Here is a 16306-nt window from a genome sequence, read left to right on the forward strand (position 1 = left end):
ATGGTAAAAGGACTCTCATGTTCTGATTTATACTCGTCTCAAAAAAGGCATCTCAGAGAGTTTCTCTATTGCAAGTGAAAGGAGGATGGTTACTCAAATATTCACTTCTTATTCAATTCTAACTTCTAGCAAGAAATATTTTATACTGGTCTCTCTAATTTACAACACTCAGTTGAAGAGAACTGAGCATGGTGACATGTGAAATAACCCTTCCTTATACTCTACCCTACATATTTTCTCATCGGAGTGCTGCTTTTGACGATAGTTAAAGATCTGCCAGATTTGAAAATCCTTAAGTTTCACATAAACTCACAAAACAATTGCACTTTGAAACAAAGAGCTAGATATTCAAACAGCTATTTTCTGACTACAAATTGATGCAGCTACACACAACATTGAATACTCCTAAGGAGGAAGTAAGAAATATGCTGCTATACTGCTAGTTTGAGCCTCTCCAGAATATAAATGTTGAACCATGATTGAAGCTCTTTGATAATAATTTCAGCATTGCTTAATTGCTAATTCTTTCATTATCATGGATTAAAGTGCAAAAATGAACTGCAGAAAAAAATCTTTCTATCATTAGCAAAATTGTGGTGCTAATAATAACAATAACAATTCCTCCTTAAACAAATATAGCAATAAATTAGACTGTGTTTATTTGGTCTAATAGAGAATGCATTTGTGGATAACCACATTGCACCTTTAATCAATTAGGAAATCAATCTTTCTTTATGCATTTCCACAGCTCCTACTAATGGTAGTAGCATTTTTTTCTAAGCCTGAACTCCGAACATTGTCAAATGCTGCAGTCCCAATGGCCACTTAAAGACAAACTTAATTGTATTGCGGGATATTATGGGGGTGTTATTTGTTTTATTGTTGTGTTTTACAGAAAAGTACAACACCTCATACACAGAAAAGCACTCTCATCCAACATAGTCAAAATATCAGTTATTCCCCACTCTCAGTGTGGGAACAAAGCAGAGACTATTAAAATAATAATATGAAGTTCTATCTAAGGATTGTTTTTTACATATCCTTCTGCAAGTGGGGCAGGAATCAACTCAAGGTATAAAATAGTAAGCAACGTGTGAGATGGAGAAAGAAAGTCTGAAAGTCCTAAGTGCAACATATTAAGACAATTATTTCTCTGACATGGTACACAGAAGCAGATATAAGAATGCAGTACAGCCCTATACATGGTACAGCAAAGTTGAGTACTACCTGTTATTAAATTGAAAAAATTGCAACATGGTAATTTGTTTTTTCTTATCAGGGACCATAATTGGCCTCCATTATCTAATCTGCCTTAGTACAAAAAGCCACATGTGTTTTTCTTTGGGGATCACAATCCACTGTGATGATTGAAGAGTATGTCACCTACTATGAAATGCTTTCCTCAAAGCTGTCAATGAAATTGCTCAAAGTCAAAATAAGTTTTGTTCTATCTCTGTTTCAATTCAGCCATGATCTTGAAACAAACTTATGTTAGCTGTGGGTTGAAGCCAGAATAAGCAAGCTAAAGGAGTTTGGGAATGTAATTCTGTGTAATGTACTAGTTTCAATTTATTTCACAACCACCTTATATTCATTAAAAGCAAGCATGCCCCTAACAAGGCTAACCTTTCTAGTAGACTGTGAAATATGGAGTATCACTGATTATGCTGAAAATCATCAAAATGTAAATGAAATTAGAAAGAATCTGAATCAACATCATTATGTAAACAAAATATAAACTGAAAACTCTTGTAATAATACAGATGGTGTATGTTAAGATATTTGCCAGATGCTAGGGATGACCTCCAGCACTCTGAAGTCACCAAAAACCTTTGCTTTAACTTCAAAGTACTTGTTGTCTGAATAAAACAAAGTCTATATTCATATATATCAACATAGTGCACATTGCTGCAATTCTCAGATCAAAACATGGCAAAGATCTATATATTATAATGCTTACCATTATCACTTTTGAGATTTCCATTGCTGAGCTGTTTCAACCTCTTCTGGTGGGATTTGCCGTTGTAGTGGATTTGTGCCTGAGCAGCAGAGTTCAGCTGAATGTTACAGACATTACACAAAGTGAAATTGGTGTGTTTCTTTTCTCTCTCCTTCTTTTCTTCAGTGCCATCAGGTGCTAATTCTTTCTCACCTTCCCTGTCTGGGAGAGATGTGAAATCTGAATTGCATGACTGGTTATCAACTGGTAAATCGGGGCTCCAGGGCTTCTTCATATTTTCTGAGAAGAAAAAAAACACAGGAGAGAAAATTGATGAGAACACAAAATAATATAGAAAAGATAGCAATATCTGCAAACCACTAAAAGGCAGAAAATAATTTTTTGCATTTTATATTTTGACATTATATTTCCACTCATATATTTTGCTTTCTGCTCAACTTCTGCAGTTCTTTGATGTAACTTGACTAACTTCCCAGCCAAATGATGCCAAAGCTACCATTAGATATGGATGTGGCACCTCCTGTGATAACTGATCTAAGAAAGAGTAAAAACACTGCAGGAGCTGAGAAAAAAATGTGAGATAAAACAACCCTTCAGTCAATGGAAGAAAAAGGGGAGAAGGTATAATTAACAGAAGAACCTCCCTCCCATTATATATTAGTTCAATAAGCTTAAATGGACAGACCTCACCCTTGAGTTTTTTAAATATTTAGCAGCCCCAGTCATCCTCTCCCCACATCTTGTGATTGCTTTCAAGCCCATGTCTAATAACTTCACAACTTTCTCAGAGTACTTCAAAGACAAATAAACATGTTATTAGTTTCTTATCTTAATCAGCCAGGATTATAATTGAAGGATCGTTAGCTTAGATTCAGCTAATACCAGACAGCAACAACAACTGCAGAAATGAGAAGCTAATCCCATCTGCAGAACTTCAAGTGAAACCAGTGTAACTGTGAGCTTCCCTGATTAAAAGTGAGCAGAAATGGCACAGGTAAAGACATGCTCTGAGCACTGCAAACCTAATTTACTATTCAAGGAATGCAAAATGTTATACCAACTTAGCATTTTGATGAGACCTTTATATACCATATAAATCTTTAAAGTGCTTGTTCACCCAGACTTAGTGAATAAATGAAGGTCTAGACAAAGAATCTAATCTATACTTTGAGTGACAAAATTACTGCAGCCTTAAATACAATGATGCTGTTTGGTCTCTAATTGACAAATTAATCAACCTAGAGACAAAAAAAGATTATTGCAGCTACACAAGAAAATGGGTCTTTAATGCCAGATCCAGAAGAGTTTCAGTGTCTAAAACAAGCCTCCAGATTTGGGTCTGATTACAGCAAAATGCTGCAAATCATTCTTCAGATAGCTTAAAATGACTTAAATTTCATCAGCTCAACTTTTTTGACAGATCTTGCAAAGATTTAAAGACAATTATTGCCTTCAAATCAAATCACAAAGACAAATTTATCTAAAGAAGAAAGTCTAAAATCTATCAATATTCAAATCAGTTTCAATCTCAGTTTTCATATCTGCTTGATATCTAATTAGCATTGTGTTCTATGCTAACCAAACCCCATGTCATTTAAAAAATGACAGATTCAAGTCTGAGAGGACCTCTGCACTTGCTGTAGATTTAAACCTAACTCAACTAGATCTGTCAGTATTATTTCAGCTTCTGTGTAGTCAGCTCTTATCTAGGATTGTAGCTGTTGAAGGCAAGAGATGAGAAAGCAAGCTAAACAATTCACTCCAAAGCAAAAGACACTGTGAGACTGTAGAAGCTTAGAAGAAAACCTGATGTTTTTCAATAGCAGACCTATAGCAAATTTCTCCTAATGCAGGGAGGAGGTTTCTCCTGAGGAAGAAGCATAAATCTATCAAACTCTCAGCCTTTCTGGAGTTTGTTCACTCCAAAGATTCATCTGTTTAAAATATTTTTAAATTAGTAAATTCAGTCTTTAATCAAAGCAGTATAATGATTAAAATGCTATCGCAATAGAATAAGTTTTACTGATTTGGTCTAGATGCCAGTAACAGTTCAGTAATCTCATTTTATATACATGTACATGAATATATATAAAATCTATTGCATTGAAAGCATTCCCCACTAGAGAGCAGTGTGAATTTAGAATTACAAGAACAATATATCTCTAGACCTATAGTGCTAGCTATATAGACATAAGGTTACTATTAAAAAAAACAGATTTTTCAACCGAGATGTACACCTTTGTAAGCAAATATAATCTAGTAAATTAAACATTGTATGCTATGTGTATGCATGTCTCATTCCTTTTGAAACATTTACACACATAAGCTGGCAGCCTAATAAAATGTATTACCATGTCATTACATCCTTCTAATATTCCAGTCAAAACAGTCTAATCCATTAAAGTCTTATTTTTGGCATATAGAATCTGTCTTGCATTACAACTTCATTCCAGAAAACACAATTTAAAACTGCACACTCAGTAATGGCACAATAAAATAATAAGGGAAATTCCACCTTGGAAATAAGTGATTTGTGCATCTACCATGTGCTTTCCTTAGAAAAGCACGTAACATCATTAGAGCTTTCCTGTAATAGCTGAAGGACAGAAAAGATGGACAGGGCATTAAGGACAAAGTCCACTAATTACTATATTCAGGGATTTCTAATATTTCTTTTCAAAACTGTGAAAGACATTCAAGTAGCAATCATCAAAGATGCAGATGTTTGCATCTCAGTTACTCATTCCCAGACTCTATTCCTAGACATTTTAAATTTCACCAAGAAGCCCTATGCAGAGTCATCTCACTATTAAGCAGACTAAAGCATAAATTCAGGTGTTTTGTGGTCAGAAAAATATATTCCTCTTCATTTGCAGATGTCTATGCTGTAGATCTCAAATTAGATGGGATAAATTTTGCTCTGCCCATGCTAATGTCTCTCCAAACATTAAAAAGACTGAACTTTTGCAGTTAATAATAATAGTACTCATTTTCTGAGATATCAACAGATAACAACAAATATTGAGAGATACCATCTGTTTTCAAGAAACTGTTGTTAATGCAATGTTTAAAAAAGAAAAGAAAAAAAAAAAGAGGAAAAAAAGAGAGACTGATCACTTATCAATATCTTCACCTTGTCAGTTTTCATATATTTGGGGGATGTTACTGGCGTACTACACCCTCTGGTAATAACTAGAATTTTCTCATCTTTTCCAGTTTCATCATAAATATGTTGTTCTATCTTTCAGGTGATAGGACATCACCAGTTGACATAAGTCACTGCTGCCCAGTGACTTTTGCATCAAGCTTTTAAGAATCTTCTTCACACTGTGAGTGGAACTATGTGCCAGGACTCTTCCCAAAACTGCGATCTCTGTGCTGAAGTTTTCCTATTTATGTTATGCTCACTGAAGTTCCTTCCTGCATTTGGTACTTGTGATACCTTTACCAAAAAGCCCATGAGTGCTAACTTGCCTTTGCAACCTTTAATTGAGCTCACTGAATAAAATGCTAGCTCTAGAAATGTATTCCTGGGAGAAGCCTAAAATCATCATACTGCCATCTATTTTAAACATGGACAGTGGGGGCAGGGTAGCCTGGGGGAAGGATCAGGAATACAAAAATAAAATATCCTTGGCTTCTTCCACCCCCTCATTATCACTGTATGATCCCAACACTGCAGCTTTCCGGTTTTGGTCGCGGCTGCACCTGCTCCTGGTTTAGAGCCCAGAGTGACTGAGGTCACGAACGGCCCATTCTGCACATGGCGGCTGCGGCACAACAAACGCACAGCAAAGGGGACCGAGCAGCAAAGCGGTGACAGGACACTCACGGTGAAACCTCTGCATCTGTGGAACACAGTTCCCTCCCAAATGACCTCAGTAACCTTCAGGATATGCTGCAGGACTCATCTGTTTTGGATGGATGGATGGATGGATGGATGGATGGATGGATGGATGGATGGATGGATGATCACCGTTTCAGTGGAAGAGCTGCTGTGGAATAGGAAGCTACTGGGTTCTGAAATGCTTTTTAGAAACCAATCAATTTTTCAGGGTCTCCCTCTTTCTGAGCCTTTCTGATTAAATTTAAATACCGAATAGCACATAATACAATAAAATTTGATGTGAAAATCTGGAAAATATATGCATTAAGTAATTTTACACTGTAGGAAGGCTTTTCTACTATGAGTTTTAGTAGTAAGAATAATCACTTGTTTCTAGAAATTGAGGAAGATTTTGTCAGGTCATACACCCAAAAGCTAAATTAATAGTCTGTGATAAAACTGTGGATAAAACTCAGTATCTCTTCTTGCTGTGTGCCTAATACAGCTCAGATAAAATCACATTTAAAGTCTATATTTATGAAATTTTCTCTTTAAAAATTCCACACAAAATAGAGAAAAAGAGGTATCTTAGCAGGGGGGACAAGAAAAGTCAGGGAGGGAAACATCCTTTTTTCTTGTTTATTGTTTCTCTGCATCCTACCAGCTCCAACCAGTCTGATCACTGCTGCTAGCTGCTACACCACTTCAATCATCCATGGGAATAATAAGAAGCTCATAATCATCATCATCTCAGGTGCTTTTGTGAAGCCTAAGAGGAAAATAATCTCTAAAGCAAAAACTGCACCAAGCAAAAGAAATAAAGGCACGTTTTCCACATGTGCTTATTGCTGAGGGGGAATGATGTAAAATGAGATTGACATTATTTGGGGTTGGAGGGCTTTATAATTTTATGTCTCTGTCCTAGGACTCCTCCCAAGAAATGCTTCTCTGCAAACTGAACCCTATAAGAATAGATACTTATCCATTTGAAACAGGCTCATTGTATACTTGTATACCTTAAGCAATAGCACAGAATATAAAAGCCTGGGCTTTTGTTTTGCTCTACCGGGAGAGCACTCAAATCTTTCAGGAAAGGCTGCATTTCAATACTGCAGCAAATGAACAAACCCCAGCCTAGCTCCCATCACAGCCACATACACCAAGAGATCCTAAAGGAACTTACAGATGGACTAAGCAGAAAAAGTTCATCGTTTCTTGGTTCAGCAGTTCCCTCGTGCCAGAAGCAGCTAACAGACATCTCATCGTCTGAAAATATACTGCAGTCAGTTTTTTAATTGAGTTCTATAAAAAGAGCTAAGCACTAATCAACACCATATGTTATTCAATTAGCTAGTAATACATATCTATTTCTCAAGCCTGTGCTAACATAATGGAGCACTTTGGGTGGTTTGGAACTATTTAAAGGCTAAGTAATTAATTTGCAAACATCAGCTTCTAAAATCTGAGCAGCACTACAGTGATGACTTACAAGCCCTCATTTGCTTTCTATTCAATCTGTTTTCAGAAACAGTCCTTGTGAAAACAAAGATTTCTGCATAAAATAGGGCCAGAAAAAGACGCAGGTTCAGCTGTGGGTATGTTACCCAGGTCCAGAGGGATGTTCCTCCCATGCAGGTGAAGTGCGCAGCTCCTGTTTCATCACTTCCCTCTCCACCAGCAGTACATCTCAGTACAGACCTTGTACCTGAGGCAGTAATTAGCATGACAAATGGTAGGGCTAGCAAAGCTGTGCAGGCTCTGCCTACCAAGAAAACTTGCTGCTGTCAAGCAACCTGAAGTGCATTATTTTACTCCATATTCTTGATTTCGCGTACGAAATTGTGCTCACAGCCTCTAAACTCAAAACTCCTGTCCATGGTAGTCAGAGTTGTCCGAGCTCAAACAAAAGGGACAGAAACTTCCAATTGCAATTCCAGCTGCCTCTGCTGGACAAAACCTTGGGTTTAGCAATATTTCTGAGAAGGTGAGCAGTCAGAACAGGTTTTAAAGGGAAGGGAAAAAATAGAATAGGGAATTATAATAATAGGATCTTTTAGGTTTATACAGGTCTTTAAGATCTTCAAGTCCAGCTGTTAACCCAGCACTGCCAAGTCTACCACTAAACCACGTTCCCAAAAGCCAAATCCACATGGCTGTTAAATATCCCCCAGGAATGGCAACTCTATCAATCAGTTTCCTAGGCAGCGTGTATAACTACTTGATAATCCTTTTGTTGAAGAAATTTTCCCAAATATCCAGTCTAAACCTCTGCTAACACAACTTGAGGAGATCTCCTATCACTTGTTACCAGGGAGAAGAGACCAATCCCCACATGTCCATACCCTCCTGTCAGGTATCTGCAGAGAATGATAGGGTCCTGAGCCTCCTTTTCTCTAGACTAAAAAAATCTCAGGTCCCTCAGCTGCTCCTCATCAGATTTGTGCTCCAGACCCTTCACCAGCTTTACTGCCATTCTCTGGAGACATTCCAGCAACTCAATGTCCCTCTTGTAGGGAGGGGCCCAAAACTGAACTCAGGATTTGAGGCGCTGCCTCAACAGTGCTGAGCACAGGGGGACAATCCCTGCCCCGGTCCTGCTGGCCACACTATTGCTGATACAAGAATATTACTTTTGATTTCATAGATAAAAATCCCTTTTTACAGACTCTCTGGACCAATTCCTATATGTGAAATCAGCCTACAACCCTGTCATTCATATATCCTATAAGTGCCATTTTCTCAAATATCTTTAGTTTTCCCAGTACCTAAATATCCAATCAAAACTTTATCTCAGCAGAAAGCAAGAGCATGAACAGCTGTTTGGGCATAACAAGCAATTCTTTTTTGCAGATGAGAAAGTTCCATTTTTAACACTCCAATACAATCACTACCACTGTATCCAAGTAGGCAATTTTTAAAATTAACTTTCAGTTAGTGTTTGTGACAAGTTTGCTGATAGGTTATATCTTTGGATACACAGGCACTCTTTTTTTCCCTTTTGTGATTAAGTATTTCAGAAATAAGTATTTTGGCAATATGCTGATGAAAATACATCCACAAAATGAAACAGTAAGAAAATTAAAAGGCAAGCCACATGAATAAGCTCTGTGGGAATTCTGTTTAAAAAAATAAACAACCACCACTTTCCACAAAGAAACCCAAACATTGCAGAATAAAAAGTAATAGTTTTTAGAAAGACAGTTCAATCCCTAAAATCTTTGTTATGCACAAAAAAGGCAGCCATTAGACATGAAATGAAATAAAATAAAATGGCAATAAATGTAGTAACAATGAGGAAGAGGAAATTAAAGGCTACGAGCAAGAGATAACTGAAAATAAGATTTTTTGGTTTTCAGTTCAAAAGGAAATTCCAGAAATATGTGGGGTTTTCCTTTTTTTTAAATCTAAGAAATTTTAGAAATTATTCTTTGTTGTATTTGAAAGATAATTTCCAAATATTTACAGAGCTCTGTGGTTTGAATTTTCAAACCTTCTAAGTTCCTAGTAAATAGCAATATTTACCACATATAAAAATATCCAAAAGACAATCTCCCCCTTGATTTTGTTATAATTTTGTTTTAGGGAATTGCTTTGTGAATATTCTTAAACAAAAGACCTTGAAAACACAGGAACCATAGAAGACCAAAACAATTTTAGAGCAATTTTAGTGCTTCAATCACTGCTCCCTGTGGAAAATATTTCTAAATCAAACAAAGTTCTACTTTTGCTTTTCTTTAAATGCTTTTCTAAAAACACTGTTAAAAAATTAAAAAAAAAAAAACTTGAGGAAAAAGTCTTATGGTTGAATCTTATAATTTATACTTTCACAGCAGGAATCTTTTTTATTTAGATTACCTGCTCATTATAAAACATTCAGATTGCTCTGGCAACATTTACAAGTATAGGGATTTTTTTTGCTTCATTACACCCACAGGGCCATTTAGTGTTGAATTTAATGGAGACCAGATCATTTTCCAAGCAATGCAAACACATCAAGGTGAAAGTCTGTTGTGTTTGGAAATGTTAGCAGATGTTTCTGCAAGTGCTTGTGAGAGTTATTGTTGTTTATCTTACCCTCAAACCTCTGGATTGCATTTTCTTTAAATACTGCATTCACCCCTGCATTCATGATAATATGAACACAATTTTTGCTAGTTTACAGCATGTGGGTTTCTTGGGTAGCTGTTACAATTTTAGCTGAGAAGTATAAACATATTGTGTGGAACTTAAAAAGCATATTCTCTATCATGGCTTGACAGACAACGCCTTTGCTATTGTCTCCACGGCTGATAGAATGTTTCTGCTTGTCAACTATACATTTATCTGAATCTCTTCATCAGTACTAGGGATCTAAAAATAATGTCTAGCAAATCAGACTATCCTGGACATGCATTGGTACAAAAATCTGAAAGACAAATCTTGGGACCTGGACCTACTGATGATTCCTTGGGGTGACACAGTGTCCCAGAGCAGCAGCTAAAATCTTTTGTTACAGTCACACAAGGCCAATGTAGAGCTTCGCTTTTGCCACTGGGGACTTATTTTAACACAAGGACTATCTGTCTGTGTCACATTTCTAATAACCTTTTCATCACAGTACCCAGATGTAATCCATTTATAGAAACGCTTATGCATCAAAAATAAAAATGTGCAAAAGGAATCTAATTACTGAATACAGAAAGTGGGATGATTTGTTTTTTATTTGGGATAAATTCAGGTGATTCACTATTAGTGAATGTAAATATATTTTCGAGGCGTGACTGCTATAATCCCACAGGGTGAGTGTGTGTGCCAGTGCACATTCAGGAAAATGCATCATAAAATATCAGGACCTAAGAGGATGTACTGGGCAATGAGATATTTATGGCACTAGCTTTTCCCTTGCATTACTTTCCCACGAGTGTAATTCACTCCTCTGCTGAATTGTGTGGAAAATGAAGGCAGGGCATATTAGGGAGAATTTGCTTATATTTTTTATAAGGCAAATAGCTTTTAAGCTAAGTGTAAGAGGAGGGTTTGAAATTATTTCTGTGAGTGTTTATTCATGCAAGATCTCTGAAATACATTACTTATTTGGAATTTGGACATAGAGAGTTCCACAATAAAGGTATGAAAATGCAGGAAAACATGGACACACTAGAGAATGCAAGCCCATATCTCCCATTCAAAGCAGGAACTGCTGCTCCACTTCAGGTCTAAAAGTCAGGCCCTGTTTCAAATTACTGATTGCACAGCATAGTCCAGGAGTATATTCCAAAACTTAAAGCCTATCAGAGAGGCCCAGGAGTTCACTGAACTCATTAATCAATGATAGTGCCTTACTAATCTTAAAATACAAAAAAAGCTTCTAAAATAGGCAAGTTTTTCCCAATTTTGCAGAAATCTGTGTATTTTTATACATCTCTTCCATGCAAAGTTGTGATGGAACACCACCTTCAGGATTCCACCACCGTGTTATTTTTTTTATTGGGCTTTATATGGCATGCACAGCTAATAATTACAAATCAATGGTTCTTTCTGAAACATCCTCCCTCATGATTGGATATATTTCTGAAAAATAACCATGGAAAGCATGAGAATTACACCACACACACACACAGAGAATGTAAAATAGCTGATGAGTTCCAGCTTTCTCTGGGAGGCCTTCACAGCAGCACTTCTCTGCAGCAAGTGCTCACAGCACAGACCCTGAGCCACTGCTTTTCGGCAGCCTGAGCACTTTGCTCGGCCACTGTGGTCTGCAAAAACGACTCCTGCTGAGTGAGGGAAATCTTTCTAGCTCTGCTGGCCATCTGCAGCATCTCTCAACCTGCTGGGTAGGCTGAAAATGCTGAAAAGCCCTGAGAAGTCAAGCATGGCAGAATTCAAAGCCCTGGAAGACCTATGAAGTTTCTCCCTTCAGGCATGCTGATTCTGATGAAGCAGCTTATAAACTCTGTTTTGCATAGAACCAGTTTATAAAAATCTCTGGGATTTGCTCAACTAATTTTTTAAGAATGGTGACTCAACTTTTCATTAAAAATTTTTTTAGCAGTAAAAGTCATTAAAGAATATTGATAAAATATATATGTAATTTTCAGATTAACTCATTATGAAAAATAATTTTGTGGCTAATGTTTAGAAAACTTCACAAAATATTAAACTGCCTGATATGTCAGGTTTTGTGCTCAGAATTACCTTCTCCAATTCACCTCATAATCGAAAACACTGCAGGTTACCAGACATGTACATAACTTTGATGGAAATGAACTTTTTAGAGAAGTTAGAGAAAAGTTAAATACAATGGTAGTAGTGACCTCTAGCTATATATAAAACAGTTTTACAACATGGTGCTCATTGCACTAAAAACTCAGACACCTAACTGGATCAGTTTTCCTCAAAAGGCAAAATATATATATAGATATATATATATACACACAGATGCAAGTCAGGTTGACAGCCACTGAACTCAGTGGCATAATGGCATAACAATGGCATAAAAACAGTGCAAGAAAAGCAGAATCAGATTCTTGTTTTCCTTTTAACTAAAGGAAATTCATAGTATTTTCAGCATCCCAACAGTCACCATAATTTCTGCTGTTCTTGTTATGTATTACAGAAACTGTCACTTTTTAAATTTATGGTATCTTTTACAGCTTGGGTTAAAGAACACTTAAAGCACTTTCAGTGTTTTATATACCTGTACTCTAGAAGAATAGAAATGAGATTCCTTTATTAATTTAGATCCAGACTACCAGACTATTCACACTAGCAGTCTCAGTGAATTTTAATGGGATTACCTGCATGAGTAAGAATTTCTAAGACAAAAATCAGAAAAGGAAAACCTTTCATGATTAAAAAGTACAAAGATTACAATAGCTAAAACTTCATTGTCGAGTACCTGACTCACAAAGCTACAATTCATTAAACTAATAGTCAATGTATATGTGATCAATCAGAGGAGCTCTATAAGGTAATATAACATCCAAACAATGTCAAATTGCTACATCAGTCGTAAACCTACATATTGTTTCTTCCCTGAGAAATTTCTTTAAGAAATTTCTGAATTCTGAATTATGGGCAACCAAATTTAAAAAAATTAATCTCCCAATACACATTCATTTAATTTGGCTTCATTTTAATGGCAATCTATTTGAAACTCTTGTCACATTTTCTTTTTGTTTGTCACAGAGACATACGAAGAGAGAACACTGCATGTAAGCAAAGCCATCAAAACCACAGCCTAAAACCAAATAACTGAACAAGTGACCTTCCCCTAAGCGACTGCACACAAGAGACTACTCCATTCTGTCCCTTATTTCCCTAGTTTAGACAACATCCTCATTATTTCACTTAGCACTATTTAAATCGAGCCAAATAATGCCATTTGTAATCAACTTTAACTGCCAGGAAGAAAATGGGAATGGCTTACCTTGCAGCATAGCAGTGTTACCCATTTCAGCATGCCCTGCTCCTACAGCAAACACATCTGGAACCAACACACACTCACTGTCATCAACTGCTTTTCACAAATCACTCACTTATTGATCACTACACTTATCACTCTTCATTGACTGGACTTCATTCCACATTATCGATTTTTTGCTGCTTCAGCAAATTCTGAAACTTTCGTCACAGGGAGAATTCATACACAAACCAAAGCAGTGATCATCTATCCTGGATGCTTCTTATATCAAGCATTTCTGCAGGGGTCTTAATTTATTGAAGAATTAATCAAACAAAGTGATAATTGGTTTTCAAAGTTCCTTGCACAAACTTAAATATTAATGAAAAAGATGAGCAACAGCCTCTGAGCCCTACAGCCCAAGAAGCACTAAGTCATTACATTTCAAATTTTGTTCTGTACTAAAGTGTTGGCCTCATGACTGCCAGATGTAGGTGTGCAAATGTCATGTGCCAGACACATGATTGGCATGTGAATGACACATGCCAGGCACATGCCTGATACATGTTTGCCACATGATTGCCACGTGCTGGGCACCTGAATGCCATGTGATGGCCACCTGGTGCGTGCTTGATTACAGGCAAGTATCAGAGCCAGCACCACACTCATCTACAAACAGGAGTTATGGTAGGAAACAAAGCAGCTACCACTCCTCCTGCAATCACCACTTTAACCATCAAGAGAGATTCCAGAAGGTCTCCTCTGAGGGCAAGCTGACAAGTGTCCCAGTGGAGAAATATTAAATGAAAGAGGGTAGCCAACACCCAAGATATGAGTAAGTTTCACAGTGGCACAATATTTTCTCACAGCTGTGAAGATAGCACAGGATTTTCTTCTCCTGAGAGAGCATTTTTTTTAACAGTGGGATTAGCTGACAAATGATGCCCCAAGAGCCTTTTATTCTGCCTGCAGGAGCCTTCTGCTCCCCACAGATATAAAAACCAGCAAACTTGACAAAATGTACAATCAAACACGGTAAATTCTGGCAAAAAGTAACAGCAAAACCAAACTATTCCAACCCTGTGCTTTCCTCTCACACTGACTTGGCAGATTTCATCCTTCAGATATGAACTTTTGGGCTCCACTAATTTGCATAAGTAATGGAAGAAGCAGACAACCTGAAGAAAGCCATTTGCTAACGTTACTTATCTCCATAAACAGTCACATTTCTGAGCATGTATGGAAGAGCTTTCTGTTTTTACAATATGGAACAAGAAGCCACTCTACTGGTAGTTCATCAGTGAAGAAAGAAAAACTTTTAAAAAGGGGGGAGATATACAGATAATAGCGTGAGATAGATTATATAAATATTTGTAATGAAACTAAAGGAAATCCACTTTGATGCTGTAGATGTTAGCTTGGTAAGGGTTCTGGTGTCTATTTTAATAACAGTAACTGAGTACACTGTTGGACATTGAGAACTTGAAACCACGTTATTGGATTATGCCAAGGGAAAAACAGAAAGGATAGCATCATAAGACTGACTGACCTTCAGGAAACTCATGAAGTCAAAAATCATATTTTCCTGACAGTCTTGTGGTCTGTCTCCTTTCAGATCCTCATTTTCATTCCGATTTCTTTTCTCTAAGCAGCTCTCCATCAATATTGACCACAACATGCAGTCCACATTTTTAACTAAAGTAATGCCCTTAGCTATCCAACACACCAAACGTCATAGTGTCTCATATTTGTTTTCACACTCACTTTCACATTTGTTCCTCACTCTACTTTGACATAATTTCCACTAGGATGATTTGTTTGCCCCAACTTAGTGCTGCTAATCACTCACATAAATTTCCCCATAAAGTACTGCAAAGACAGCTTTGTTCCTGGAAAACTTATTTCATGCTTCCTCTCAGTTCCTCTTTTGGAGGTGACTATTTACATTAAGCCACAGAGCAGCCCTGTCCCATCATGCTTCCAATTACTCCAACAGCCCCAACTGCTTCCATACTGTGAGATACAATCCCCCCTCTTCAAGCACATTCATTACACAGAACTTTTCACCACAGAATCCCTTCATCACAAAGAAGGTTCCTTCTTTAAAGATGAACAGTCTTATTAAGACGTATTCATAACCTTAAATTTTGTATCAGCACCAGAGGCACAAAAGAAGCAGCAGCAAAAGAATATTCAGCTAAAATTGCATTACTATGAAGGCCAAAGATCTTTCATTGCCATTGCAAAAGGTATTATTTTCCTAAAATACACTGAAGAATACATGCATCATATAAAAAAAGAAAATGGGTTGGAAAGACTGCCTACAGAGACACAAAAGAAACCAAATCTTTCTGAAATTACAAATATTGCAGAAATATTTTTAATTGAATTAAATATTAGACTATAAGAGCAAGATGAAGAAAACATCTATTTAGCATTGCAAATAGCAGTGAAGTTGGGAAAATTCAAAGCATGCACTATTATATTTGCTTTATTACCTGCTGGAGCTTGAAAATAATACTTTATAGAGAAACACTCAGTGCTGACAGCAGCAACCTTGTTGAAAGCGTTTTACTGTGTCTGTAAATCTTGTACGATTCCTGTCTGCATCAGGACAAAAAAACTTCACTCAGTCATGCAGTTGCCAAGTGAAATTTGAATTCATGCTTTTGGGTCTCCAAACTTAGCGCAGATTCTAACACTAACAGATAATTTCTCTTTCTTTCCAACCCTCCTCTTCTCTGCTTCTTTTCTACACAACTTTATTTTTCCAAGGTTATTGGAGTTTAAAAGAAAACTGAAAAACAAAACTTTTGTTGTTTGAATATCCGAGTGATGTTTATTAGCATCATATTATGTCTAGTCTGAAGAGAGGTTCAGCAGCATTTTTCATAGTCTCTTATTCCCTTTCGTTTGCTATTTAAAGAGAAAATACATTAGAAGACTATTTGATTTTCTACCACTTGAGAATTCAACAGGAAAAAATACCAAATAGCCCAGAGAAATGGTAGATAATTTTATGATCACTGTAATCTAATGCTTTTTATATAAGAAGAGCAAAAAATCATAGGAATGCCCTAATCACAAAAGGCAAGTGTTTAGATAAAGGCTAATGTTTGAATTTTGGATATAATAT

At 36.7% G+C, this 16306-nt stretch overlaps 1 protein-coding gene across 1 annotated transcript in view; it reads right to left on the reverse strand.

Annotated features, from left to right (window-relative positions):
* ZNF385D (zinc finger protein 385D) overlaps positions 1–2104 on the reverse strand; it is a 332326-nt gene extending 330222 nt beyond the window's left edge. The window contains exon 1 of the mRNA XM_058814676.1: positions 1961–2104. Within this exon, the coding sequence (XP_058670659.1) occupies positions 1961–1984 (24 nt within the window). The 5' untranslated portion in view covers positions 1985–2104. The remainder of the gene's footprint in view (positions 1–1960) is intronic.
* Positions 2105–16306: the final 14202 nt, after the last annotated feature.

Source organism: Ammospiza caudacuta, chromosome 1 (assembly GCF_027887145.1).
Source record: "Ammospiza caudacuta isolate bAmmCau1 chromosome 1, bAmmCau1.pri, whole genome shotgun sequence".
NCBI lineage: Eukaryota > Metazoa > Chordata > Aves > Passeriformes > Passerellidae > Ammospiza > Ammospiza caudacuta.